This window comes from Hoplias malabaricus, chromosome 3 (genome assembly GCF_029633855.1).
Source record: "Hoplias malabaricus isolate fHopMal1 chromosome 3, fHopMal1.hap1, whole genome shotgun sequence".
Classification (NCBI taxonomy): domain Eukaryota; kingdom Metazoa; phylum Chordata; class Actinopteri; order Characiformes; family Erythrinidae; genus Hoplias; species Hoplias malabaricus.
Genome location: NC_089802.1, coordinates 6,576,627 through 6,604,201, shown reverse-complemented (window position 1 = coordinate 6,604,201; position 27,575 = coordinate 6,576,627). Strand labels below are relative to the sequence as shown.

At 42.3% G+C, this 27,575-nt stretch overlaps 1 protein-coding gene across 1 annotated transcript in view; it reads left to right on the top strand.

The window, feature by feature from the left end:
• The window catches only part of LOC136690919 (basement membrane-specific heparan sulfate proteoglycan core protein-like), a 62,396-nt gene that overhangs the window by 16,613 nt on the left and 18,208 nt on the right, over positions 1-27,575 (top strand). Inside the window, 12 exon segments of the mRNA XM_066663019.1 lie at positions 8,610-8,879; positions 14,266-14,395; positions 14,397-14,773; positions 14,865-15,128; positions 15,236-15,511; positions 16,616-16,625; positions 18,734-19,210; positions 19,850-19,898; positions 19,993-20,156; positions 20,752-20,825; positions 25,070-25,333; positions 25,699-25,968. Of these exon segments, the coding sequence (XP_066519116.1) occupies positions 8,610-8,879; positions 14,266-14,395; positions 14,397-14,773; positions 14,865-15,128; positions 15,236-15,511; positions 16,616-16,625; positions 18,734-19,210; positions 19,850-19,898; positions 19,993-20,156; positions 20,752-20,825; positions 25,070-25,333; positions 25,699-25,968 (2,625 nt within the window).

Genomic DNA, 27,575 nt, shown 5'->3' with positions numbered 1-27,575 from the left:
AAGCCAGTGAAGGGCCGATAAGACTGGGCTGATATGATCAAATTTTCTCGTTTTAGTAAGGACCCTGGCTGCTGCATTTTGAATTAACTGGAGTTTACTCAAGTTTCTGCTGGAGCATCCTGATAAAGGTGCATTGCAATAATCTATTCTTGATGTAATAAAAGCGTGAACTAATTTTTCCGCATCTGGGAGGGATAAGGAGTTTCTTAACTTAGCGAGGTTCCGAAGATGTAGAAAAGCAGTTTTTGTAATGTTACCTATATGCTGATCAAATTATAGATCTGAATCAATTATAACACCCAGATTTTTAGCTGATGAGCTCTGGAGAACAGGGAAGTCAAAATTATGTATTAAGTCTGATAACTTATTTATAGCAGGTTTTGGACCTAGAAGGAGAACTTCGGTTTTGTCGCTGTTTAGCAGAAGGAAATTGTATGACATCCAATGCTTCACTTCTTTAACACAGTCCTCCATTTTCTTTAGTGTTGGTTTGTCGCCTGGTTTGGCTGATATGTATAACTGTGTGTCATCTGCGTAACTGTGGAATGTAATGCCATGCCTGCTAATAAATCTGCCCAGTGGCAGCATGTATAATATGAATAGTAAAGGTCCTAAAATTGAGCCTCGGGAATTCCAAATCTCATTTTTGTATGAATAGAAGAAACATTATTTACTTTTACAAATTGGTAGTGATCTGTGAGGTAGGACTTGATAGGGCCATTCCTGTGACTCCAACCATGTTTTTTAGTCTTTCTAGCAGAATGGTATGATCAATTTTATCAAAAGCTCCACTGAGGTCAAGTAGAACTAGCATGGATATGCAGCCTCGATCAGAGGTGAGAAGAAGGTCATTTGTTATTTGAACTAAAGCTGTTTCGGTGCTATGGTGTGGCCTAAAACCAGATTGAAATTTTTCATATATGTTATTCTTATGCAAGTATGAGCAAATTTGTTGGGCCACAACTTTTTCTAAGGTCTTAGATATGAAGGAAAGGTTAGCGATAGGTCTGTAATTGAATAGTACACTAGGATCAAGATTTGGTTTCTTCATCAGGGGTTTAAAAACTGCTAGTTTATATGCTTTGGGTATGTGACCCAGTCTAAGGGACGAATTTATGATTGTTAAAAGGGGATTGATTATGACTGGTAATACTTCATTAAATAGTTTTGTTGGTATTGCATCAAGTGTGCAGGTCGTACAATTTGACGAGTAGATGATTTACTCCAATTCTAGCTCTGGTAGTGGGTCAAAGTCCTCTAGTCTTTCTTCTATGTTTTGTTCTATATCTGTTGGGGACAAGCAATTTATTGTGGTGTGATTGGTTTTCTTTTTGTGGTGAACCTTGTGTGATTTTTGTGGTGTTTAAATTGAGTTTTAATTTGTCAAAGTGTGCATATTTGTGGTGGGTTGTTGAGTTATTTATTTGTTAATTATTTATTTGTATATGTTGCTTGCGGGGCGGCATGGTGGCAGCAGGTAGTGTCGCAGTCTCACAGCTCCAGGGGCCTGGAGGTTGTGGGTTCAATTCCTGCTCCGGGTGACTGTCTGAAAGGAGTTGGTGTGTTCTCCACGTGGGTTTCCTCTGGGTGCTCTGGTTTCCTCCCACAGTCCAAAAACACAGGTGTGAGAATGTGTGTGTGTCCGTGTTGCCCTGTGAAGGACTGGCGCCCCCTCCAGGGTGTATTCCTGCCTTGCGCCCAATGACTCCAGGTAGGCTCTTGACCCACCGTGACCCTGAACTGGATAAGCGCTTACAGATAATGAATGAATGAATTAATATGTTGCTTGCCACCTGCTGCTACCTCTAATTGCTGACAGGACCAATAAGGACGATCATTAATTGATGTAATTTTGGCAGGAGGAGACTTTTGTTTTTAAGGAACTGAAGGAGACTGGAAGGGGAGCGAAAAAAAAGAGAGCAGAAGAGGAGCAAGGGAAGGCAGGCGGTCACGGCGTGACGACTAGCGCGTGGATATAGGAAATTGAGTAAAGGAGCTTGACTTGGCGTAGCGGCGGAGAGAGTTGGAAATCGAGCCGTCGCGAGTGTTCCTGAGAGGGCCAACGAAGTAGCTACTGGACCGAGGAGAGTGGAACTGGCGATGCTGGGGATACGGGACAGGGAGCGCTTGGACACCTCAAAGGCAAGACGCTGCAGACTCAGGGGCTGGTTACGATCAGCCTCGGAATGGTGTGAGTACTGCAGCCTTGATTGTTGTGGCCTAAGTGTCTCCAGCTGCTAAGAGTAGTTCGCTAGCCGTTAATGATAGGTTTTAGCCACTCGCTTGGGAACTCCAATTTATTTTAATTCATTTTAGTAGTTCTAGATTACAGCCGGCTGTTTTATTGTGTATTTTAGAGTACTGGAGTGGACGTGACCGAGGGGCGCTTGTGAGACTGGGACCTTGCTACTTAAGGGACTACCTGCCGGGGCCCACCAGAGTTTCTCTCTGTTTGTTTCCTCCTTTGCTCTTCTTCCCCTGGACTGGTGTCGAATGGAAGGAGAGTTTTATTATTGTATTATTTTATTGATTGCAATTCGCAAATGAGAAATTTATTTTTTTTCATCGTTTTTTTTTTTGGAATAAATCATTTTATGACTGGAATTTAGATTGTTCTGTGAGTTGCTGGGCAAGTTCTGTTTTCCCCTGACCGAACAAGCTTTTGGGTAAAGCTGAAAGGGGGCTAAGTTGGGGAGAGTGCATTAGACACTTTGGGTTTTGTAGTTTGTTTATACATATTTGGTAAATTTGATTTAAATCATATTATTTCAACTTTAGGGTTTTAAGTAAGCCCTTCAACCTTGTTACTCCTACCTCCCCTCGAACATATCAGCCACACCAGATGACAGACAGGCTGGATTTAGTAATATGGCATTTATTGTTTGTCTAATATTTTCAATCTTGTTGTTAAATATATTCTCATGAATAAATCAGTACTCACTACCAGTTCTAATTATTGCTTACATTATTACTGATAACACAATACAACCAAAACCTCTGGACCCCTCTTGTATATAATCAGTGAACTGATCTACTTTAAGGTGCTCCCATTTTGGACACAGCAGTTGGATTTCCACACCGACTGCATAATCATAACGGAAAAACAGGAAAGGAAATGTCTGCTTTGGAGGATTCGTACTTGAGCCTGAGGTCACCAAAGCTCAGCTAAAAAAATATGAATCCCCAGTACTGAGCTGTAAAGCAGTGGAACTGCAATCCATGGGGTATCATCCAATACTTTAGAGATAATAGTATTTGTGATCCAGTATTATATCAGCTGTGTCCATTCTATCACTCAAAATCACCACAGTTCCAATAGAGTACAAACAGATAACGCAGAAAAGAAGTGAGCCACTACAGCAGACAGATTACAGAACTGTGGGAACTGTGTCACTGGTCACACATCTATAAGCATCAGGAGCTTTGTTGTTCACTTCATCAACCAAACCCAAACCAAGAATCTTCTAGGGCTGAGAATAGAGAGGGGTTAGATATGTGTTTGTGGTCTGACTTCTGTTCTAGTTCCACAGACACTCAGATGGAGGTCAGAAATAAACATGGTGGGCACAGGTCAGCAATCGTGTAAAGGGTCAGAGTCCAATCGAGCTGAAATACTCAGTGGAACAATTGTTAGCTATATTTCATCAACAGAATTAATGGAATTCATGGTATTATAGAGTAGTAACTTATATTTATTATGATTTTATTGCTAGTCTAAAGATGGTGTGTTTCTGCCGGGTAGGGACCGGACCTACCGCAACCTCGAACTGGATAAGTATTTACAGACAATGAATGGATGAATGCTAATCTAAAGAAGAGCTTTAATCCACAGTGGTATAAGGCACTGATTATGAATATAACTGTAACCACTGAAGGGAGACCTGTTTTTATTCCATTAATGCTTCAACCTGAAATTCCATTATCTGTGAATAAACCTGGATGGATGCATATACACACTACACATTCCAGGACTGAGTATTCAGTAAACTATTTCAAAGTAATTCTCAAAATAATTGTAAGTAATTGTGGAGCATTTCTACTAGTCTGTTCATGATGACATTCTCATGCAGTGATAAGGAAAGCTGCTGTTGTCTAGTAAACAACTAAACAAACAAAAAACAGATAATTCATATCCAGTTATCAGCTGCACAATTTTCACTAATCGTAATATCCATGACCTTATGACCATCAGCTTTAACTGATCTTTAGTCTCAGAAAGTGATTCAGACAGGATTCTGTAGGATATACTGAGAAATGTATTTTCCCTTGATGATGGCAATAAGTGCCATTTGTATCTATGAGCAGTACTAAAGAGACTTAAAGCTCTGACTCACCAGATGGGTCCCACAACAATGTGGGATATATTTTATGTGACTTTATTTGAAAATACTATGATGTGTGATGAGGCTGTGGCCATGAGAGTTATTACCACAGTTCAGGGTTTTGCAGGGGTCTGATTGTGGTGCTTGACGTGAACAAGTTTCCATGACAGTGTCCAATAAGAATCTAAATAAATCACAAGTATCTGTGAAAAGTGCTGAAATTTTTTAAATTAAATTCACAAATAAAATGATTAGAGCATTAGAGCATTAGCTCTAAAAGTGCAATTTACAGGAAAGCTACTGGATAAACAGCTAAAACATTGTCATTTAAATGAGTAGCTAATTTTTAAGACTAAGGTAACATTAAACTGCTAACTAGCTAGCAAAACAATCTCTATAAAGTTAATAATTGGATTATTTCGCTTAATGTTTTTGGGAAGTGAAATGTATTGTAACTATCAAATCAATAATCATCATGTTCTTACACATACTCAGATGTTTAGTATGGTCATGTCTTTGTGTTATATTTCAGGTTCTGTCTTTCAGGTTCGTCAAGTTTAATAGCTAAGAAAATAGTATTATTATTATATATCAGTATCTTATTACAAACACATTACTGCAGTAAGCAAAGTGGGCTCTGAATAATAATCGGTTTCATAACTGTATCAGGAGTCTAAAAGAAAAGCAGTTCAATACTGAGGTCTCTCTCTCTCTGAGGATAAGAACACAGGAAGTGTTGAGAGTTTAACACACTGCAGTTCTCAGTCTTTACTGGGGCAGAATGGAGCTCAGTCCTCTCTCTGTGATGCTCGGTGAGTAAAACTGTCCTTTAATATCTTCACTAACTTCAATAGAGTGAGGGCTGCTGTAGGAAGACAATAATAAAGTAACAGCTTTACCTTGAGATCAGAGATTGAATTGATTTATTTCTAAATCAAAAATTCATGAGCTCTAGCCGTGTAGGTCCTGAATTGTGTCCACACACACACACACACACACACAGAGAAATTAAATATTACATTTTTGAAACATTAGAGACAATTTATTTCTGATTTTCATGTGTTTAAAGCCATGATTGAAAGTTAAACACATTTTATTTTTTAATTGTTGGACTACACTTACAGTCAGTTGCAAAACATGTATTTTTTTTCTTTCAGTGACTAACAATTTGTGTGGTTTATTCATTATGCCTTTAATTAAATTCCACAAAAAACTTTACTCCTCATTGCAAAGATCCAGATAAAGTCTAGCACCTGATCGTATGAGTTTAATATTCGCCTTCAGTCTAAAGCAAAAGTTTGGGTGCCACACTTAATTACTATTTAATGTAGATTAGAGTGAACAAATTCACTTGTACACAGCAAAGATGCTCACAGACTGCAAACAAATGCTGAGTAAATAGTAACATTTAGGTAAAAAAAAAAGCAGCGGGACATGAAGCTTTCCCAAAGGTGAGTAACTGTGCTTGGTCTCTACGTGTTCATCAATGAGAGAATTCTTTATTACATTTTGACTTTGTGTATTTTACGTTGGACCTTCTTCTACTAGAGAGGGTTACGATCAGGAATAAAGGTTTTAGAGCTGTAACATCCTCATTTACATTATGATGTTTTTGATCAATATGAACCCCAAGAGGTTCTTCTATGACATCGCTGAAAAAGAAAATTTTGTAGCATGCAGCACTTTTACTGGATGGTAATGATGATTGTTACCTGATCTGATTCTCTAGCTCCAGCTGCACAATCTCTTTCAGATTTCTTCATTCACATTAATGCATCGTATCCTGTGTTCTTCTGTCTGTGCTTTAGTGCTGGTTGGACACCTCCACTGTGGACAAACTCAAGGTGAATAATGTTCTTCTTCTGAATCAATTCAGTATTATTCATGTACACTCAAATACAGATTCATTTCCTTACCTAAAAACCCGTTTTACCACACTGTGCATTCAACATGGCATAGTATGAACAAAGTCATGCAAAATCTCATTTATTTCTGTCCAAAGTTGCACTTATTTCTGCCGTGTACTGATGATGTGTTGGATAAACGCTCCGTAAAATACTACATCAGACTTTCACTGGGGTTATTGTCATGGCTCTGTGGTGGACAGTTTGTGTGTAGCAATGATTCCTCATGCTCCCAGAACTACAATTCCAACATCTGAGCACAATAAATCATGGTAATATTATTTTGGGTGGGCTCCGGACCAACCGTGGCCCTGAAGTTGATGGGTGGTTATAGACCATGAATGAATATGCTTGTGCTATCAGGGAAGATACAAGGGAAGTTGTTCTCATTGATTGATTCAGGGCAATACTTTGACTCTTCAAAAACACAGTAGTATTATTCGAAGACTGCCAGATACATCTTTTGACATGGCTGCTTAAGAAAAGAGGAGCTACACCCTGCATCATGGCCATGACATGAAATAAGCTTTTCTCAATGAATCTTCAGTTAGGAATTTTAATGAGGACACAGAGCTGTAGAAAGTTACAGAGGGAAATACACAGAAACATTAAAGACTAATAAACTTCACACCATGGGCTTTTTGCATGATAGAACTATTTAATACCGTCATGCAGGAGTGTGGTGTACTCTCCCTGTGTCTGCGTGGGTTTCCTCCGGGTGACTGTCTGTGAGGAGTGTAGTGTGTTCTCCCTGTGTCTGTGTGGGTTTCCAACGCTCCAAAAACACACGTTTGTAGGTGGATTGAAGACTCAAAAGTGTCTGTAGGTTTGAGTGAATGTGTGAGCGTGTATTGCCCTATGAAGCACTGGCTCCCCCTCCAGGGTGTGTTCCTGCCTTGTGCCTAGTGATTCTGGGTAGGCTCCAGACCCACCCCCACCCTGAACTGAATAAGGGTTACAGACAATGAATGAATGAATGTAAAATGAATTTAAAATAATTTAATGCTGTAATTTTTGCACAGACCACAATCTTACAATATGTTACATTCAGCAGATAAACACTAATTGTGTGTTAAATGTGGAGAAGATTTTGATGCAGGGCGCTCATATGGTAACACACAGCTGTGAAGTGTAAAGAGAAAAGCAGCTGTGCTGACTTCTTCATTTTATTTCAACAGAACCACCCACACTGAGAGTGGAGCCTGAGGGCTCAGTCTTTACTGGAGACACAGTGACTCTGAGCTGTGAGACACAGTCGACTGGAGCTGAGATTTTCTGGAAGAAAGACTATCAGTATTTTAGTCCTGATCTGATTCATAAAGATAGTCACACCTCCACAGTCAGAGTAACAGTGTCTGATCCAGGAGAAACACAGTTCAGGTGTCTTGGGATATGGTCACTGCAAAGTTCATACTACAGTCCCCACATCAAGATTACAGTAAGAGGTACGTAATGTTTCCTGTTTTAATTATTTATTAATAATGTGAGCTATTAACTATAAGAAGAGTGATGCACATCAATGAATACCCGGTGTCTGGTGTTAAACTCTCCAGTGCAGGTGTTTATACCTGTAAGGGAACACAGTCAATACAGAGAACATACACACACCACAGTCACACTGTTACTCTGACAGTATCAGGAGACTGTGGGCTCTTTATCACATTATTTTAAGGACACGCTTCAATATTCATTATAATCATTAACAATTCATTATAATCATTAACAATTAAACATGTCCAGGTGCATTTTTAGAGAATGTGTATAAGCCACAAACAATTATATAAAATCTTCCTGCAGAGAGACAGAAGCCTACAGTGAAAGTGCAGCCAGCGGAGAGTGTGTTCATCGGAGAGAGGGTCACTCTGACGTGTGAAACAGGAGGTGGAGATTATTGGAATTATGAGTGGTATAAAAACACACAGTCTCTCAGGGGTTCTGTAAGGAAGGATTATATCATCTCTAATGTTGGTCAGTCTGACGCAGGTGTTTATACCTGTAAAGGAACATCAGGCCGAATATACACACACACCAGTGACGCTGTTCCTCTGACTGTATCAGGTGAGTGTGGGGTCTCTCTTATATTATGCCTACCAAGGAAAGTTCAAATTTGAGTGGTGTTTTATAATTAAATTTATTGTAGTTCTTTATGAAAACTTTAAATAGTGTTAATCTAAGTGTATAGTTTTATTGGTTCTTTAGAATATTTTCTTCTTGGGTTTGCAGTTTGTCTTATTTTTAATCTGCTTAAATTTCTCCTGAAAAACCACTAACTTGCACTTGATGACCATTTTTCAGTTTTAAAATGTAAAAATAATAATATATTAAGTACTAAAAAGGTACTGAACCAAAAAAAAAACCTCTTTACTTTGTTCTTCATCCACAGATAAGCCTCGTCCTACACTCACTTCAAGCCTTAAAGAAGCCGTACTGACAGGAAACACAGTGACTCTGTACTGCAGTCTGGGTCCGTCTGCTGGATGGACGTTTTACTGGTCCAAACACACACAGAACCCTGAGAACAACAGCAGCACCTACAACTACACCATCAGGTCAGTTAGACTCTCTGATGGAGGTCAGTACTGGTGCAGAGCTGGCAGAGGAGACCCAGTCTACTACACACACTACAGTGATGCACTCTGGGTAAACGTCACAGGTGAGTGAGACTTTCACTAAGGGAGAAGAGAGAATGTAATTAGGAGACATTAAATCATGGGCATAAGTTTGCTTTAAAATGTAAGAAAATGCACATCAGGGGTTACATTTAAGTCCACTGCTCTTTAAGATCCTGAGCAGGAACCCTAAATTTCAGTGCAGCCCATGGGACCCTGGCTCTGGCTGCAGACAGCAAGTAGAAGAGAAAGTGCCACTGATACAGTATCCAATGAGCCCTAGAAGTGAGCTCTACACTCTCAACTGGGGCTAACTCGGCTCTCCAATAGTGAACTGCTGCTAAAACTAATCATACTCTTCTATGCTTCTTGCTCCTGTCTGCAGCCAAAACCATGTTCCAATAGTCAGTGTTGAGCCCCAGTGTATTTGTCACGGGGACGTGAAGGGTGGACTTATGGAGGCGGACACACTCGCTACAACACAGACAGTTTAATAAAGAGAAAACACAACAAATGAACTTGACAAGAAACACAAAATAAAATTACTTAGAAACCTAGGAAAGAGCAGGAAACAACACTACAGGACTGGGGCATGAAACAGGCAGGAGACCGAACGAGAAACGAGCTAGAGAAACGCAGACTTGACTAGAACAGAGCAAAACAACAACACAACACAATACAAACAACACAAACACAAATGAGTAGGAATGACTTGACTAGAACAGAGCAAACACAAACACAAATGACCGATCACAGGAAGTGAGTGAAGAGGACTTAAATACAAGAACTAACAAGAAACACCTGACACAGATAATGACAAAGAGGCGGAACAAAAGGTGGAGCTAGAGTGGAACGAGGGCGGAGATAGGAAAAACAACAAACAGACAGAGCCACATGGAAGGAGAAAACAAACAAGAAAGTGCCAAGATGTGACAGACGCCCCCCCCCAAGACACGCAACTCCCGGAGCGCGAAAAACTAGACTCCCCAGGAGCTGGCGCTGGAGGGGCCAGAAGAAACAAGACAAAGACGAAACCAAAAGATTCAGGACAAGACAGGAAATGGAACAGGGAGCAAGGAACTAGACTTAAACGGACACTGGACAGAACTAGAAAGAAGAGACGGGGAACGAGAGAAGACAGGAGTAGAGACAGGGGACTGAAACATAGACTGGACATTTGATTGAACACTAAACGGGGACTGAGACGGAACAGGAGCAGATACACGTGACAGGACAGGATGTTGGACATTTGAAGAAAATGGTGACAGGACAGGTGACTGGACAGAGGGTTTAACTGGTGACTGGAGATGACTAACAGGGAACTGGACACGAGACTGGACAGAGGGTTTCACAGGGTACTGGACTGGGCTTGGCAGGGGTACAGGAACCATGACCTTAACAGGGATAGACACGAATACAGTGACAGGGACTGGGACAGAGACAAAGGCTGATACGGGCACAGGGACAAGGACAGAGACAGGAACCAAGACAGGGACAGACATGGGAATTAATACAAGTGCAGGGTGCCCAGGACTGGCAAAAGTCTGTGGGACTGTCCAAGGTGCCAGCCTGGGCACAGTTCTGGGGATTGGCCTCGAAGTCCTTGGGGCCGGAGCCACAGTCACGGGTTCAGAAGCGTCCGGAGCCACAGTCACTGATTCAGAAGCGGCCGGAGCCACAGTCTCAGGAGCAGAAACGGCCGTAGCCACAGTCTCAGGGGCAGAAAAGACCGTAGCCACAGTCTCAGGGGCAGAAACGGCCGTAGCCACAGTCTCAGGGGCAGAAACGGCCGTAGCCACAGTCTCAGGGGCAGAAACGGCCGTAGCCACAGTCACGGAGATAGGAGCGGCTGAGGGAGCCGCGCTCACGGAAACAGGATCGGCTGAGGCAGCCGCACTCACGGAGACAGGGGACCCTGCGACGACGTCCACGGAGGCAGGGGAACCTGCGACGACGTCCACGGAGACAGGAAGACCTGCGACGACGTCCACGGAGACAGGAAAACCTACGACGACGTCCACGGAGGCAGGAAGACCTGCGACAACGTCCACGGAGGCAGGAAGACCTGCGACGACGTCCACGGAGGCAGGAAGACCTGCGACGACGTCCACGGAGGTAGAGGAAGCTGCGAAGTCGTCCACGGAGGCAGAGGAAGCTGCGACGTCGTCCACGGAGGCAGAGGAAGCTGCGACGTCGTCCACGGAGGCAGAGGAAGCGGCGACGACATCCACGAAGGAAGGAGCGGCTGGAGGTGCCGCGCTCACGAAGACAGGAGTGGCTGTAGGCGCCGCGCTCACAAAGACAGGAGCGGCCGTAGGCGCCGCGCTCACGAAGACAGGAGCGGCCGTAGGCGCCGCTCTTCCAGGAACAGGAACGGCCGGAGGCGCCGCTCTCACAGGAACAGGAGCGGCCGGAGACGCCGCTCTCACGGGATCAGAAGCGGCCGGAGACGCCGCTCTCACGGATCAGAAGCGGCCGGAGACGCCGCTCTCACGGGATAGACACGAATACAGTGACAGGGACTGGGACAGAGACAAAGGCTGATACGAGCACAGGGACAAGGACAGAGACAGGAACCAAGACAGGGACAGACATGGGAATTAATACAAGTGCAGGGTGCCCAGGACTGGCAAAAGTCTGTGGGACTGTCCAAGGTGCCAGCCTGGGCACAGTTCTGGGGATTGGCCTCGAAGTCCTTGGGGCCGGAGCCACAGTCACGGGTTCAGAAGCGGCCAGAGCCACAGTCACTGATTCAGAAGCGGCCGGAGCCACAGTCACTGGAGCAAAAACGGCCGTAGCCACAGTCTCAGGGGCAGAAACGGCCGTAGCCACAGTCTCAGGGGCAGAAACGGCTGTAGCCACAGTCACGGAGATAGGAGCGGCTGAGGGAGCCGCGCTCACGGAAACAGGATCGGCTGAGGGAGCCGCACTCACGGAGACAGGAGACCCTGCGACGAAGTCCACAGAGGCAGGGGAACCTGCGACGACGTCCACGTAGGCAGAAAGACCTGCGACGACGTCCACGGAGGCAGGAAGACCTGCGACGACGTCCACGGAGGCAGGAAGACCTGCGACGACGTCCACGGAGGCAGGAAGACCTGCGACGTCGTCCACGGAGGCAGAGGAAGCTGCGACGTCGTCCATGGAGGCAGAGGAAGCTGCGACAACGTCCAAGAAGGCAGAGGAGGCTTGCAAGCTTCTCCTGGGCGGCAGAAGGGACTGCAGCGCCGTCTTTGGAAACAGAAGGCCCTGCAGCAACGTCCACGGCGGCAGGGGCTCGTGCTGTTCCGTCGTGGACTGGAGCTGTTAAGGGTTTAGGGGTTCTGATGGGCGCACTCTTGAGGGATTCCCCCGGAGGTGCGCCCCTGTTAGCCTCACCTCCGTTGTCCTGAGGTAGGAGGCTAACAGCCCCTACCCTTAACCCCCCCTCAAGAATTTCCCCGGACCTGAGGGGGTAATCCACCAGCGAGGGGGAGACTCCAGCCCGCTTCTTTCTACAGCTCCTACTGTTCCCGCTGGAATAATCCTTCGATTCTCGAATCGAGTCCTCTGTTAGATGGGAAGGAACCGCACCGGGCATGAGCTGCAGCCGTCGACTCCGCTTCCGAGGCCGCTCTTAAAGCCTCCTCCACGGGATCTTTGGGACCCTATTCGAAACGGAGTCCGGCGAATTACACATCTTTTAAAATAATAATCCGTGCTAGCTGTGTCCTTATATAGATTGGTCATTCTGTCACGGGGACGTGAAGGGTGGACTTACGGAGGCGGACACACTTGCTACAACACAGACAGTTTAATAAAGAGAAAACACAACAAACGAACTTGAAACACGAAATAACATTACTTAGAAACCTAGGAAAGAGCAGGAAACAACACTACAGGACTGGGGCATGAAACAGGCAGGAGACCGAATGAGAAACGAGCTAGAGAAACACAGACTTGACTAGAACAGAGCAAAACAACAACACAACACAATACAATACAAACAACACAAACACAAATGAGTAGGAATGACTTGACTAGAACAGAGCAAACACAAACACAAATGATCGATCACAGGAAGTGAGTGAAGAGGACTTAAATACAAGAACTAACAAGAAACACCTGACGCAGATAATGACAAAGAGGCTGAACTGAACTGAAGGTGGAGCTAGAGTGGAACGAGGGCGGAGATAGGAAAAACAACAAACAGACAGAGCCACATGGAAGGAGAAAACAAACAAGAAAGTGCCAAGATGTGACAATTTCCCTCCTCCAGGCGGGTTTGTCCTCCACAGCTTTCCCATCAGGGACTTATTCATTTTGCTAGTACGGACCACGCCCGTAAAGGTTGAAATGGAGGAGTTCAGGGCGGCTTTGGAATGTGTATGAAGACAAACCGTGTGGACACAAGAAAAAGGGTATAGAAGGGATGGAGGTGGGAGCAAGTTTAGCCGACACGGAAATGATGTGAGTTCACAGGGCTGTGTGGAGGAGTTTGTGTGTAGCCCTACTCCCAACAATAATGTCATTACATAACTAATATAATAATGATTAATTCTTAAAATGATCTTCTATTTTGCTTGTATTATCAATTATTTTATCTGTAATTAAACTGGTAATATGGCAGGATATTTTACTTGAACACAGTTAAAACAGTATTAAACATCACATTAGCATTCATGTTATACAGAAGAGTTTATTTCTCTTTTATTGGAGGCTGAGAAAATAGCATTTACACCATCATAATCATAATTTTAGGGTTTCAGGGTGATTCAGTTCATTATTGTAGCCTAATTTTAATAAAATGACCTATTACCAATATAATATTTTATGAATAATGAGGACTGGAATATGCTTACAATTCAAATAATATAATTTAGTGTCATTTAAATATAACAATTACTTTCTAGCTTTTGATCTTGCATTAAATCCTCCGAGAGAATCACTGAACACCTCCTGCTCCCTCTCACATGCGCCTTACTAATTTTATACACTTCATATTACATATAACTCACCGACTGTATCACTTTTACTTCTGATCTTTGTTGTGCTCTCGGGTGTTGACCAGAGGAGGATGGATTCCCCGTATGAGTCTTGGTTCCTACCCAGATTTCTTTCTCGTGTGCTTTGTGATGACTTCTGTTGTGAAAAACACTATATAAATACAATTTGATTTAACGTAATTTTCTTTATAAAGCACTATAAACTATTAACATTATAAATTAATCCAAAAATTAAATTTAACATATTAAACACCCTAACTGAATCACCAACAAATTCAGTTTTGAGCCAAAATTCAGTACTATGTCTGAAGAGGATAAGGAAAGTTTTTTGATGATGCTGTGAAGCTGATAATTTCTGAACATATATGAGCAGTACGGGCTGTGGTGTTAAATAATCTGTAGTGTTGTTTGTGTTTATTGAAAATAATAATGTGTTTGTTTTCAGATAATCCTAAAGCCATATTGTCCATAAAGCCTGATAAACAGGTGTTTAAAGGAGAGACGGTCACACTGAGATGTGACATACGGGCAGTAGGAGACACTGTATGTAATAATCTGCTCTCTCTGTATGACCGTGTTTGTGTGTGTTATATCCTCCATGTTGTCTCTGTCAGGTGTAGTCCAGGCAGTGTTGAGTGTGTCTCCACAGAGCTGGTTGACTGAAGGAGACTCAGTGACTCTAAGCTGTGAGGTTCCAGGCTCCACTGCAGACTGGACATTCAGCTGGTACAGAGCTGTTCCCCACAGACAAGGTTTAACCCCAGTAACAGATGCTCATGGTACCGTCATGTATTATGTGGAGCTCCTGTCAGACAGCAGAAGAGGAGAAGGAGGTTCCTTCACTCTCAGTCCTGCTGCTCTAAATCACACAGGAGTTTATGTGTGTGGAGCAGAGAGAGGAGAACCGGTCTATCACACACAGCACAGCAGACCACACCCGCTATGGATCACTGGTGAGGAACTGGAGAACTGTGTTACGTGTTTGTTTAGCCTTATGTTACTATTTATCAACATGCTATATGTGTCTCTTCTGTGTATTTTCAGGTAAATCTCCTCCAGTGTCTGTGATCATCAGTCCCAGCAGGACTCAACACTTCAGCGCTGACTCTCTCTCACTGAGCTGTGAGGGACAGAGAGACTCTACTGGATGGAGAGTGAAGAGATACACACACAGTGAGGTGTCGGATTGTTCAACAGACACAGGATTTACCTGCAACATCAGCTCCCTCTCCACATCGTACACTGGAGTTTACTGGTGTCAGTCTGAATCTGGAGCGGGAAGTGATCCTGTAAATGTCACAGTATACAGTGAGTCTCCATTACTCTCCTCAACAATATATCTGTATATATTTATTTTATGTTTAATATTTTGTGGTTAACAGTTTAAAAACACTCTTTTCACTGTTATCCTACAGATGGTGATGTGATTCTGGAGAGTCCTGTGCACCCTGTGACTGAGGGAGATCCTCTGACTCTCCGCTGTTTATTTCGCTCCACAAAGTCCTCACCTCTTCCAGCTGATTTCTATAAAAACGGATCACTCCTCCAGAACCAGACGACAGGAGAGATGACCATCCATAAAGTCTCCAGGTCAGATGAAGGTCTCTACCACTGTAAACACCCAGAGAAAGGAGAGTCCCCACAGAGCTGGATCTCAGTCAGAGAAATGACGGTAGAGTTCAGTGTCAAAGGTGGGTCAGGCACCATTTTAACTCCATCAGGTGGCTTTATTTGTTCTTAAAGACAAGGAGAGTACTGCTGTAACTGCAACAAAGTCCTGAATTCAAGTGACTGTATCTTTTCATTTATATCCTTCTTACACACCATATGTTATGGTAACCACATGATGTATGAGATTCTGTCGTTTGATCCATTCCAAATTTACTGAGCACCTACATTTCACACACTACATCTGTTCTATATGGGGCATGGGGCATTAAGATGGCTGCAATGTCTAAGACTTGACCTGTACATCGACTGACTTATGATATCGGGCAACATTGGGGTTTCACACGTAGATCAGTATCAGTGATGTGTACATACGTAAACTTAATTTAAATTATTGTAGATTTATATTAAAACAAGATATCCCACTTCATATTCTGTTAGAAAACATAACAATGCAAAGACAGCTAAGATAAACCACCCAAAAATCTATACTGACATTAATAATGTCAACACAAACCCATCAGAATCCAAAATAAATTATCACTGCTATTCATCAATATCTCAGGTTAAAACAGATAGATCCTATAATGGAAGTGCTGTTAATTTTTCAGCTGGAAGAAAATGTATACATTTGTTATCATCATCTTATACCCTTTGAAACCGGTATGAAATCGGTCACACTTGTCTTTGCATATCCCATGTTCCTCAAAGAGTCCTTTCAGGAAACCCATGGCCTAGTATCTAATAATTATAATGTACTAATAATGTAACTTTTCATAATATTGCATTCAGTATTTATCTCTGTCCTACAGTGCTCAGTTTTCTCAGTCATGTCCTGGCAATGTCTCCCTTTGTGATAATCTCCATTGTGCTGGGGGTTAAATGCTGCAGATTTTGAGGTAAGAGCTCCAATGGTTTCTCTATATCGGGACTTTCTTTATCCTCTTAAAACGGAATCCTAATGTCTGATCAAAGAGTAACTTACATTGTTTAACACAGTGTATTTCACAGTTACACCTGATGAGGAGAACCGCCCCTGCGCAGTGATAGAAGCTGGAGCAACTGGCTGAGATTCTCCACTCATGCAGTTTTATATTATGTTTAAATTCTTTTGAATCTTCATGCAGAGTCCAAGAGGTCAGAAAAGAGGATTTAATAACAGTTCAATATCCAGGAGGTTCAGTTTGCTCTGTCAGAAGATGCAGTTATTTTACCCATGGCTGCCCCCATATGGTGGACCCACTGTATGGAGCATAAACTGGTTAATTCTAGGACTTAATCTGATATTTCATATCCCTTTCAGAAATAATGTTATTAACTCTGCTGTACAGACTACACCGGGTTTTTTTCTTATTCAGTAAGTAAATTAAATTAATACATTTTAAACAATTATTTATTCTTATTTGTAACTGCTTCTTCAGTTCAGCGTCGCAGTGGGTCCAGAGCAAACCTGGAATCACTGTGTGCAAGGCAGGAACACAATATTCTACATGATTATATTGTGTGGGTTACATTTTTATGTTTAGTGTTCAATCATTTATTCAGTACTTGGATATTTTTGTAATAGTTTTATGATTTTCCATAATATTTTACCATTAGAATCAGTAATTTACTCAGATATAAGATAAATACAATCAAATGTGATTGTGTATTTTATTTAGTTTTGACCAATTTTATAATGTTTAATATAATTGTTTACCACATTTATTTCTAATTATTTCTATTTTTTATATGGGATATATTTTTATATTTTTGTAACACCCCCATTTCATATTATCCATCCATCCATTATCTGTAACCCTTATCCAGTTCAGAGTCATGGTGAGTCCAGAGCCTACATGGAATCATTGGGCGCAAGGCGGGAATACATCCTGGAGGGGGCGCCAGTCCTTCACAAGGCCATTTCATATTATTTCACTGTGAAATAAAGATTAAAATTTATCATTTGAAAAATAAAACTGATGTGTACTGTGTTTTTTCTGAATGACTGGGTCATGGAAAATAACTTGATTCAGTTTCTTATTTTTTGAGGAAATAAGATTCAATATTATTTATATATTTACTATTCAGGATGGTCAGGTCTGTGTTTGGGGCTACTTTAATTACTAAAGGGCAATTATTTTTTTATTATTATAAATCTGGGTAGGGTAGGCAAAAGTATAGGATATGAATATATTTTCATGAATAAATCAGCACTTACTACCAGTTCTAATTAATGCTTACATTATTATACTGATAACACATCCGTCCATCCATCCATCCATTTTCCACCGCTTATCCGGGTCCGGGTCGCGGGGGAAGCAGTCGGAGCAAAGAAACCCAGACCTCAATCTCCCCAGCCACTGCCTCCAGCTCCTCCGGGGGTATACCGAGGCGAAGCTTTGCTTTTCTGCTCAGCTCTCTCTTCACCAAAACGGACCGGTACAGAGCCTGCATTACTGCTGATGCTGCACCGATCCGCCTGTCAATCTCCCGCTCCATCTTTCCCTCACTCGTGAACAAGACCCCGAGGTATTTAAACTCCTCCACTTGAGGCAGGATCTCACTTCCAACCTGGAGTGAGCACTCCACCCTTTTCCAAATGAGTACCATGGACTCGGACTTGGAGGTGCTGATCCTCATCCCTACCGCTTCACACTCGACTGCAAACTGGCCCAGCAAGAGCTGGAGGTCCCGGCTCGATGAAGCCAACAAGACCACATCATCCACAAAAAGCAGACATAGAATCCTGAGACCACCAAACCGGACAACTTCCGCCACTTGTCTATGCTGAGAAATTCTGTCCATAAAAATTATGAACAGAACCAGTGACAACGGGCAGCCCTGACGGAGTCCAACTCTGACTGGAAACAAGTCGGACTTTCTGCCAGCCATATGAACCAGACTCCTGCTTTGTTTATACAGGGACTGGATGGCTCGTAGCAAAGAGCCAAGTACCCATACTCCCAGGGCACCCCCCACAGAATATCCCGAGGGACATGGACGAATGCCTTCTCCAGATCCACAAAACACATGCAGACTGTTTGAGCAAACTCCCACGCACCCTCCAGGATCCTAGCGAGGGTAAAGAGCTGGTCCTGTGTTCCACGACCGGGGCGGAATCCGTATTGTTCCTCCTGGATCCGAGGTTCAACTATCAGTTGGACTCTCTTCTCCAGTACCCCCGCATAGACCTTACCGGGGAGGCTGAGGAGTGTGATCCCCCTATAGTTGGAACACACCCTCCAATCCCCCTTTTTAAAAAGGGGAACCACCACCACAGTCTGCCAGTCCAGAAGCACTGCCCCCAATGTCCACGCAATGTTGCAAATACGTGTCAGCCAGGACAGCCCCACAACTTCCAGAGCCTTGAGGAACCCGGGGCAAACTTCATTCACCCCCGGGGCCCTACCACCATGGATTTTTCCTATGACCTCGGCCACCTCAGCCCCAGTCATAGACGAGCCCCCCAGGGTCCCCAAACTCTACTTCCTCTGTGGAAGACATGCTGATGGGATTGAGAAGATCCTCGAAGTATTCCTTCCACCGCCTAATGACGTCCCCAGTCGAGGTCAACAGCTCCCCACCCTCACCATATACAGTGTTGGTGGAAAACCGCTTTCCCCTCCTGAGTCGCCTGATGGTTTGCCAGAAACTGCTTGGAGCCGACCGAAAGTCGTTTTTGCCTCAGTGACAGCAGTCGAAGCTCTGCCGGATGTGGGAGCTGAAGATCTGTCTGACAGGTACCTCTGCCAAACGTTCCCAGCAAACCCTCAGCACACGTTTAGGCCTGCCAGGTCTGTCCGGCATCCTCCCACGCCATCTGATCCAACTCACCACCAGGTGGTGATCAATTCACAGCTCAGCACCTCTCTTCATCCAAGTGTCCAGAACATATGGCTGCAGGTCCGATGATACCACTATAAAGTTGATCATCGAAATGCGGCCTAGGGTGTCCTGATGCCAGCTGTACTTGTGGACACCCTTATGCTCGAACATGTTGTTCGTAATGGACAAACTGTGACGGGCACAGAAATACAGTAACTGAACACCACTCGGGTTCAGATCAGCGGGGCCGTTCCTCCCAATCATGCCCTTCCAGGTCTCACTGTCATTACCCACGTGAGCGTTGAAGTCCCCCAGCAGAACAATAGAGTCTCCAGAATGAGTGCTCTCCAGCACCCCCTCTAGGGTCCCCAAAAAGGCATTGTACTCTGAACTGCTGTTCAGTGCATAAGCACAAATAACAGTCAGAGCCCTTTCCCCAACCCGAAGGCGCAGGGAAATTACCCTCTCGTCCACTGGGGTAAACCCTAACGTACAGGCGCTAAGCCGGGGGGGCTATGAGTAAGCCTACTCCTGCCTTACGCCTCTCGCCCCAGGGAGCATCCAACCCCTCTCAAGGTTCCAGAGCCCATACTGTGTGTCGAGGTGAGCCCAACTATATCTAGCCGGTACCTCTCAACCTCGCGCACCAGCTCAGGCTCTTTTCCTACCAGAGAGGTTATGTTCCATGTTCCAAAAGCCAGTTTCAGCAACCAAGGATCAGAACGCCAGGGTCCCTGACCCCGGCTACCACCCAATCCGCAATGCACCAGACCTGGATTACTACCTCTCCCACAGATGGTGGACCCATGGGAGAGTGGACCCATGTTGCTCCTATGGGCTGAGCCCGGCCGGACCCCATGAGTGAATGTCCGGCCACCAGGCGCTCGCCAAGGAGCCCCTCCCCCAGGTCTGGTTCCAGGGTGAGGCCCCGGCAACCTTACTCCGGGCGAGGGAAGCTGTATCCCTGTTTTGATACCACAATAAATGTTTTTCATAACACAATATAACCACACAGACGGCATAATCATAATGGAAAAGCAGGAAAGGAAATGTCTGCTCTGGAGCATTCATGCTTGAGCCTGAGGTCACCAAAGCTCAGCTAAAAAAATATGAACCCCCAGTATTGAGCTGTGAAGTAGTGGAACTGCAATCCATGGAGTATCATCTAATACTTTATAGATAATAGTATTTGTGATCCAGTATTATACCAGCTGTGTCGATTCTATCACTCAAAATCACCACAGTTCCAATAGAGTACAAACAGATAAAGCAGAAAAGAACTGAGCCACTACAGCAGACAGATTGTAGAACTGTGGGAACTGTGTCACTGGTCACACATCTATAAGCATCAGGAGCTTTGTTGTTCACTTCATCAACCAAACCCAAACCAAGAATCTTCTAGGGCTGAGAATAGAGAGGGGTTAGATATGTGTTTGTGGTCTGACTTCTGTTCTAGTGCCACAGACACTCAGATATTACCAAAGGTAGTGGAACTGAAACCCACTTACCTGCAGGTCAGAAATAAACAAGGTGGGCATAGGTCAGCAATCGTGTAAAGGGTCAGAGCCGAATCAAACTGAAATACCCAATGCAAAAGTTGTTAGCTATATTTCATCAACAGAATTAATGGAATTCATTGTATCATAGAGTAGTAACTTATATTTATTATGATTTTTTGCTAGTCTAAAGATGGCGCCCCCTCCAGGGTGTGTTTCTGACGGGTAGGATCCGGACCTACCGCAACCTCGAACTGGATAAGTATTTACAGACAATAAATGAATGAATGCTAGTCTAAAGAAGAGCTTTAATCCACAGTGGTATAAGGCACTGATTATGAATATAACTGTAACTACTGAAGGGAGACCCGTTTTTATTCCATTAATGTTTCAACCTGAAATTCCATTATCTGTGAATAAACCTGGATGGATGCATATACACACTACACATTCCAGGACTGAGTATTCAGTAAATTATTTCAAAGTAATTCTCAAAATAATTGTAAGTAGTTGTGGAGCATTTCTACTAGTCTGTACATGATGAAATTCTCATGCAGTGATAAGGAAAGCTGCTGTTGTCTAGTAAACAACTAAACAAACAAAAACAGATAAATCATATCCAGTTATCAGCTGCACAATTTCCACTAATATTAATATTAATATCATAACCATCAGCTTTAACTGATCTTTAGTCTCAGAAAGCGATTCAGACATGATTCTGTAGGACATACTGATAAATGTATTTTCCCTTGATGATGGCAGTAAGCGCCATTTGTATCTATGAGCAGTACTAAAGAGACTTAAAGCTCTGATTCACCAGACGGGTCCCACAACAACGTGGGATATATTTTACGTAACTTTATTTGGAAATACTATTGTTAATGGGGTGATGAGGCCGTGGCCATGAGAGTTATTACCACAGTTCAAGGTTTTGCAGGGGTCTGATTGTGGTGCTTGAGGTGAACAAGTTTCCATGACAGTGTCCAATAAGAATCAAAATAAACAGTATCTGTGAAAAGTGCTGAAATTTTTTTAATTTAACTCAGTAATAAAATGATTAGAGCACTAGCTAAAAAGTGCAATTTACAGGAAAGCTATTGGATAAACAGCTAAAACGTTGTCATTTAAATGAGTAGCTAATTTTTAAGGCTATGCTAATATTAACCTGCTAACTAGCTAGCAAAACAAATAGTCTCCATAAAGTTAACAATTGGATTATTTTGCTTAATGTTTTTGGGAAGTGAAATGCATTGTAACTATAAAATCAATAATCATCATGTTCTTACACAAGTACTCAGATGTTTTATATGGTCATGTCTTTGTGTTATATTTCAGGTTCGTCAAGTTTAATAGCTAAGAAAATATTATTAGTAGTATTATTAATTATTATGGGTATTATTATTATATATCAGTATCTTAATACAAACTTATTATTGCAGTAAGCAAAGTGGGCTCAGAGTAATAATCGGTTTCATAACTGTATCAGGAGTCTAAAAGAAAAGCAGTTCAATACTGAGGTCTCTCTCTCTCTGAGGATAAGAACACAGGAAGTGTTGAGAGTTTAACACACTGCAGTTCTCAGTCTTTACTGGGGCAGAATGGAGCTCAGTCCTATCTCTGTGATGCTCGGTGAGTAAAACTGTCCTTTAATATCTTCACTAAGTTCAATAGAGTGAGGGCTGCTGTAGGAAGATGTTGATAAAATTACAGCTTTACCTTGAGATCAGAGATTGTAGTGATTTATTTCTAAATCAAAAATTCATGAGCTCTAGCCGTGTAGGTCCTGAATTGTGTCCACACACACACACACACACACACACACAGAAATTAAACATTACAATTTTTAAAAATTAGAGACAATTTATTTCTAATTTTCATGTGTTTAAAGCCATGATTGAAAGTTAAACACATTTTATTTTTTAATTGTTGGACTACACTTACAGTCAGTTGCAAAACATGTATTTTTTTCTTTCAGTGACTAACAGTTTGTGTGGTGTATTAATTATGCCTTTAATTAAATTCCACAAAAAACTTTACTCCTCATTGCAAAGATCCAGATAAAGTCTAGCACCTGGTCGTATGAGTTTAATATTCACCTTCAGTCTAAAGTAAAAGTTTGGGTGCCACACTTAATTACTATTTAATGTAGATTAGAGTGAACAAATTCACTTGTACACAGCAAAGATGCTCACAGACTGCAAACAAATGCTGAGTAAATAGTAACATTTAGGAAAAAAAAAAAGCAGCGGGACATGAAGCTTTCCCGAAGGTGAGTAACTGTGCTTGGTCTCTACATGTTCATCAATGAGAGAATTTTGTATTACATTTTGACTTTATGTATTTTACCTTGGACCTTCTTCTACTAGAGAGGGTTACAATCAGGAATAAACGTTTTAGAGCTGTAACATCCTCATTTACATTATTATGTTTTTGACCCATACACAATACTTTTATTCTGCACTTTAATAACGTGATAATAACAGGACACTCTTTAAAAAAAAGCTACGAAGTGTTCTTCAACAATAACATAGAAGAACCACTATTGGTTCCACAAAGAGACATCTTTTCTAATAATGTCATGTGAAGTTTCTGTAACCCTTTAAAAGGTTCTTCACACACACACATCTCTTAAACAAACATGGTTCTTTCATGAACCCAAAGAGGTTCTTCTATGGCATCGCTGAAAAAGCACATTTTGTAGCATGCAGCACTTTTACTGGATGGAAATGATGATTGTTACCTGATCTGATTCTCTAGCTCCAGCTGCACAATCTCTTTCAGATTTCTTCATTCACATTAATGCATCGTATCCTGTGTTCTTCTGTCTGTGCTTTAGTGCTGGTTGGACTCCTCCACTGTGGACAAACTCAAGGTGAATCATGTTCCTCTACTGAATTAATTCAGTATTATTCATGTACACTCAAATGCAGATTAATTTCCTTACCTAAAAACCCCTGTGGCACTCTAATATTTCACTGGAACACCTTTAGGGTTGATCACACTGTGCATTCAACATGGCATAGTATGAACAATGTCACACAAAATCTCATTTATTTCTGTCCAAAGTTGCACTTATTTCTGTTGTGTACTGATGATGTGTTGGATAAACGCTCCGTAAAATACTACATCATGGTAATATCATTTTGGGTGGGCTCTGGACCAACCGTGGCCCTGAAGTTGATGGGTGGTTACAGACCATGAATGAATATGCTTGTGCTATCGGGGAAGATACAAGGGCAGTTGTTCTCATTGATTGATTCAGGGCAATACTTTGACTCTTCAAAAACACAGAAGTATTATTCCAAGACTACCAGATATATCTTTTGACATGGGTGCTTAAGAAAAGAGGAGCTACATGAAATGAGTTTTTCTCAATCAGTCTTCAGTTAGGAATTTTAATGAGGACTCAGAGCTGTAGAAAGTTACAGAGGGAAATACACAGAAATATTAAAGGCATAAACTTCACAGCATGGGCTTTTTGGATGATAGAGCTATTTCATACCGTAATGCACTGCCTGCAATGGACATACTCTAGTCTAAAGAAACACACATTTTCCATGTTTAATTTAATTTTTTATTTATGTACAATTTAGGACGGTATGGTGTTGCAGCAACTAGTGTCTCTGTCAAAGCTCCAGGGTCCTGAAGGTTGTGGGTTCGAGTCCTGCTCCGGGTGACTGCCTGTGAGGAGTGTGGTGTGTTCTCCCTGTGTCTGCGTGGGTTTCCTCCGGGTGACTGTCTGTGAGGAGTGTTCTCCCTGTGTCCGCGTGGGTTTCCTCTGGGTGACTGTCTGTGAGGACTGTGGTGTGTTCTCTCTGTGTCCGCGTGGGTTTCCTCCGGGTGACTGTCTGTGAGGAGTGTGGTGTGTTCTCCCTGTGTCTGCGTGGGTTTTCTCCGGGTGCTCCGGTTTCCTCCCGCTCCAAAAACACATGTTGTTAGATGGATTGGAGACTCAAAAGTGTCTTTAAGTGTGACTGAATGTGTGAGTGAATGTTGCCCAGTGAAGAACTGGTGATTCTGGGTAGGCTCCGGACCCCGCCGCCCTGAACTGGATAAGGGTTACAGACAATGAATGAATGAATGTATAATTTAAAATAATTTAATGCTGTAATTTTTACACAGGCCACAATCTTACAATATGTTACATTCAGCAGATAAACAACAATTGTGTGTTAAATGTGGAGAAGAGTTTGATGCAGGGCGCTCATACGTTAACACACACCTGTGAAGTTTAAAGAGAAAAGCAGCTGTGCTGACTTCTTCATTTTATTTCAACAGAAAAACCCACACTGAGAGTGGAGCCTGAGGGCACAGTCTTTACTGGAGACACAGTGACTCTGAGCTGTGAGACACAGTCGACTGGAGCTGAGATTTTCTGGTGGAAAGACTATCAGCATTTTAGTCCTGATCTGATTCATAACGATACTCACACCACCACAGTCAGAGTAACAGTGTCTGATCCAGGAGAAATATATTTCAGGTGTACGGGGAAATGGCCACGAAGTTCATACAACAGTCCCGCCATCAAGATTACAGTGAGAGGTACGTAATGTTTCCTGTTTTAATTATTTATTAATAACGTGAGTTATTAACTATAAGAAGAGTGCTGCACATCAATGAATACCCGGTGTCTGGTGTTAAACTTTCCAGTGCAGGTAATCTAAGTGTATATATACACTTAATCTAAGTGTATAGTTTTATTGGTTCTTTAGAATATTTTCTTCTTGGGTTTGCACTTAGTCTTATTTTTAATCTGCTTAAATGTCTCCTGAAAAACCACTAACTTGCAATTGATGACCATTTTTCAGTTTTAAAATTTAAAAATAATTAAATATTAAGTACTAAAAAGGTATTGAACAAAAAAAAAAACTCTTTACTTTATTCTTTACTTTGTTCTTCATCAACAGATAAGCCTCGTCCTACACTCACTTCAAGCCTTAAAGTAGCCGTACTGACAGGAAACACAGTGACTCTGTACTGCAGTCTGGGTCCGTCTGCTGGATGGACGTTCTACTGGTCCAAACACACACAGAACCCTGAGAACAACAGCAGCACCTACAACTACACCATCAGGTCAGTTAGGCTCTCTGATGGAGGTCAGTACTGGTGCAGAGCTGGCAGAGGAGACCCAGTCTACTACACACACTACAGTGATGCACTCTGGGTAAACGTCACAGGTGAGTGAGACTTTCACTAAGGGACAAGAGAGAATGTTATTATGACACATTAAATCATGGGCATAAGTTTGCTTTAAAAAGTGAGAGAATGCACATCAGGGGTTACATTTAAATCCACTGCTCTTCAAGATCCTGAGCAGGAACCCTAAATTTCAGTGCAGCCCATGGGACAATGGCTCTGGCTGCAGACAGCAAGTAGAAGAGAAAGTGCCACTGATGCAGTGTCCAATGAGCCCCAGAAGTGAGCTCTGCACTCTCAACTGGGGCTAACTCGGCTCTCCAATAGTGAGCTGCTGCTGGAACTAACCATACTCTTCTCTGCTTCTTGCTCCTGTCTGCAGCCAAAACCATGTTCCAATAGTCAGTGTTGAGCCGCAATGTATTTCCCTCCTCCAGGCGGGTTTGTCCTCCACAGCTTTCCCATCAGGGACTTATTCATTTTGCTAGTACGGACCACGCCTGTAAAGGTTGAAATGGAGGAGTTCAGGGCTTTGGAGTGTGTATGAAGACAAACCGTGTGGACACAAGAAAAAGGGTGTAGAAGGGATGCAGGTGGGAGCAAGTTTATGATGTGAGTTCACAGGGCTGTGTGGAGGAGTTTGTGTGTAGCCCTACTCTCAAAAATGAGGTAATTACATAACTAATATAACAATGATTAATTCTTAAAATTATCTTCTATTTTGCTTGTATTATCAATTATTTTATCTGTAATTAAACTGGTAATATTGCAGGATATTTTACTTGAACACAGTTAAAACAGTTTTAAACATCACATTAGCATTCATGTTATACAGAAGAGTTTATTTCTCTTTTATTGGAGGCTGAGAAAATAACATTTACACCATCATAATCATAATTTTAGGGTTTCAGGGTGATTCAGTTCATTATTGTAGCCTAATTTTAATAAAATGACCTATTACCAATATAATATTTCATGAATAATGAGTTGGAATATGCTTACAATTCAAATAATTGCTCCCTGCTCCCTCTCACATGCGCCTTACTAATTTTGTAAACTTCATATTACATATAACTCACCGACTATCACTTTTACTTCTGATCTTTGTTGTGCTCTCGGGTGTTGACCAGAGGAGCATGGGTTCCCCCATATGAGTCTTGGTTCCTACCAAGATTTCTTTCTGGTGCGCTGGGGGAGCTTTTCCTTGCCCCTGGCTTGCTGATAGGACGTTTGGGTTAAATCTCTGTAAAGCTGCTATGTGATGACTTCTGTTGTGAAAAACGCTATATAAAGACAATTTAACATCATTTCTTTATACAACATGATAATCTATTAATATTATTAATTAATCCATGAATTAAACTTAATAAACGAAACATATTAAACACGGTAACATTATCTCGGTATCCTGCAGACACCTCCGCCATTAACTCGACTCTGAAACACTGGATAATCTAAAATGGCGGCGATGACACGTTCACACAAATTACACATAAACAGTATTAAATTCGATTAACTAATATTCACATATCGAAGTAAGTGCTTATATAATAAACAATCTTTACGATTACCTTTTCAAATATATTTAAACACTATTTTACTGGTTTTATATCTAAATAGGGAAATGAACCTCACAGTAAACACAAGC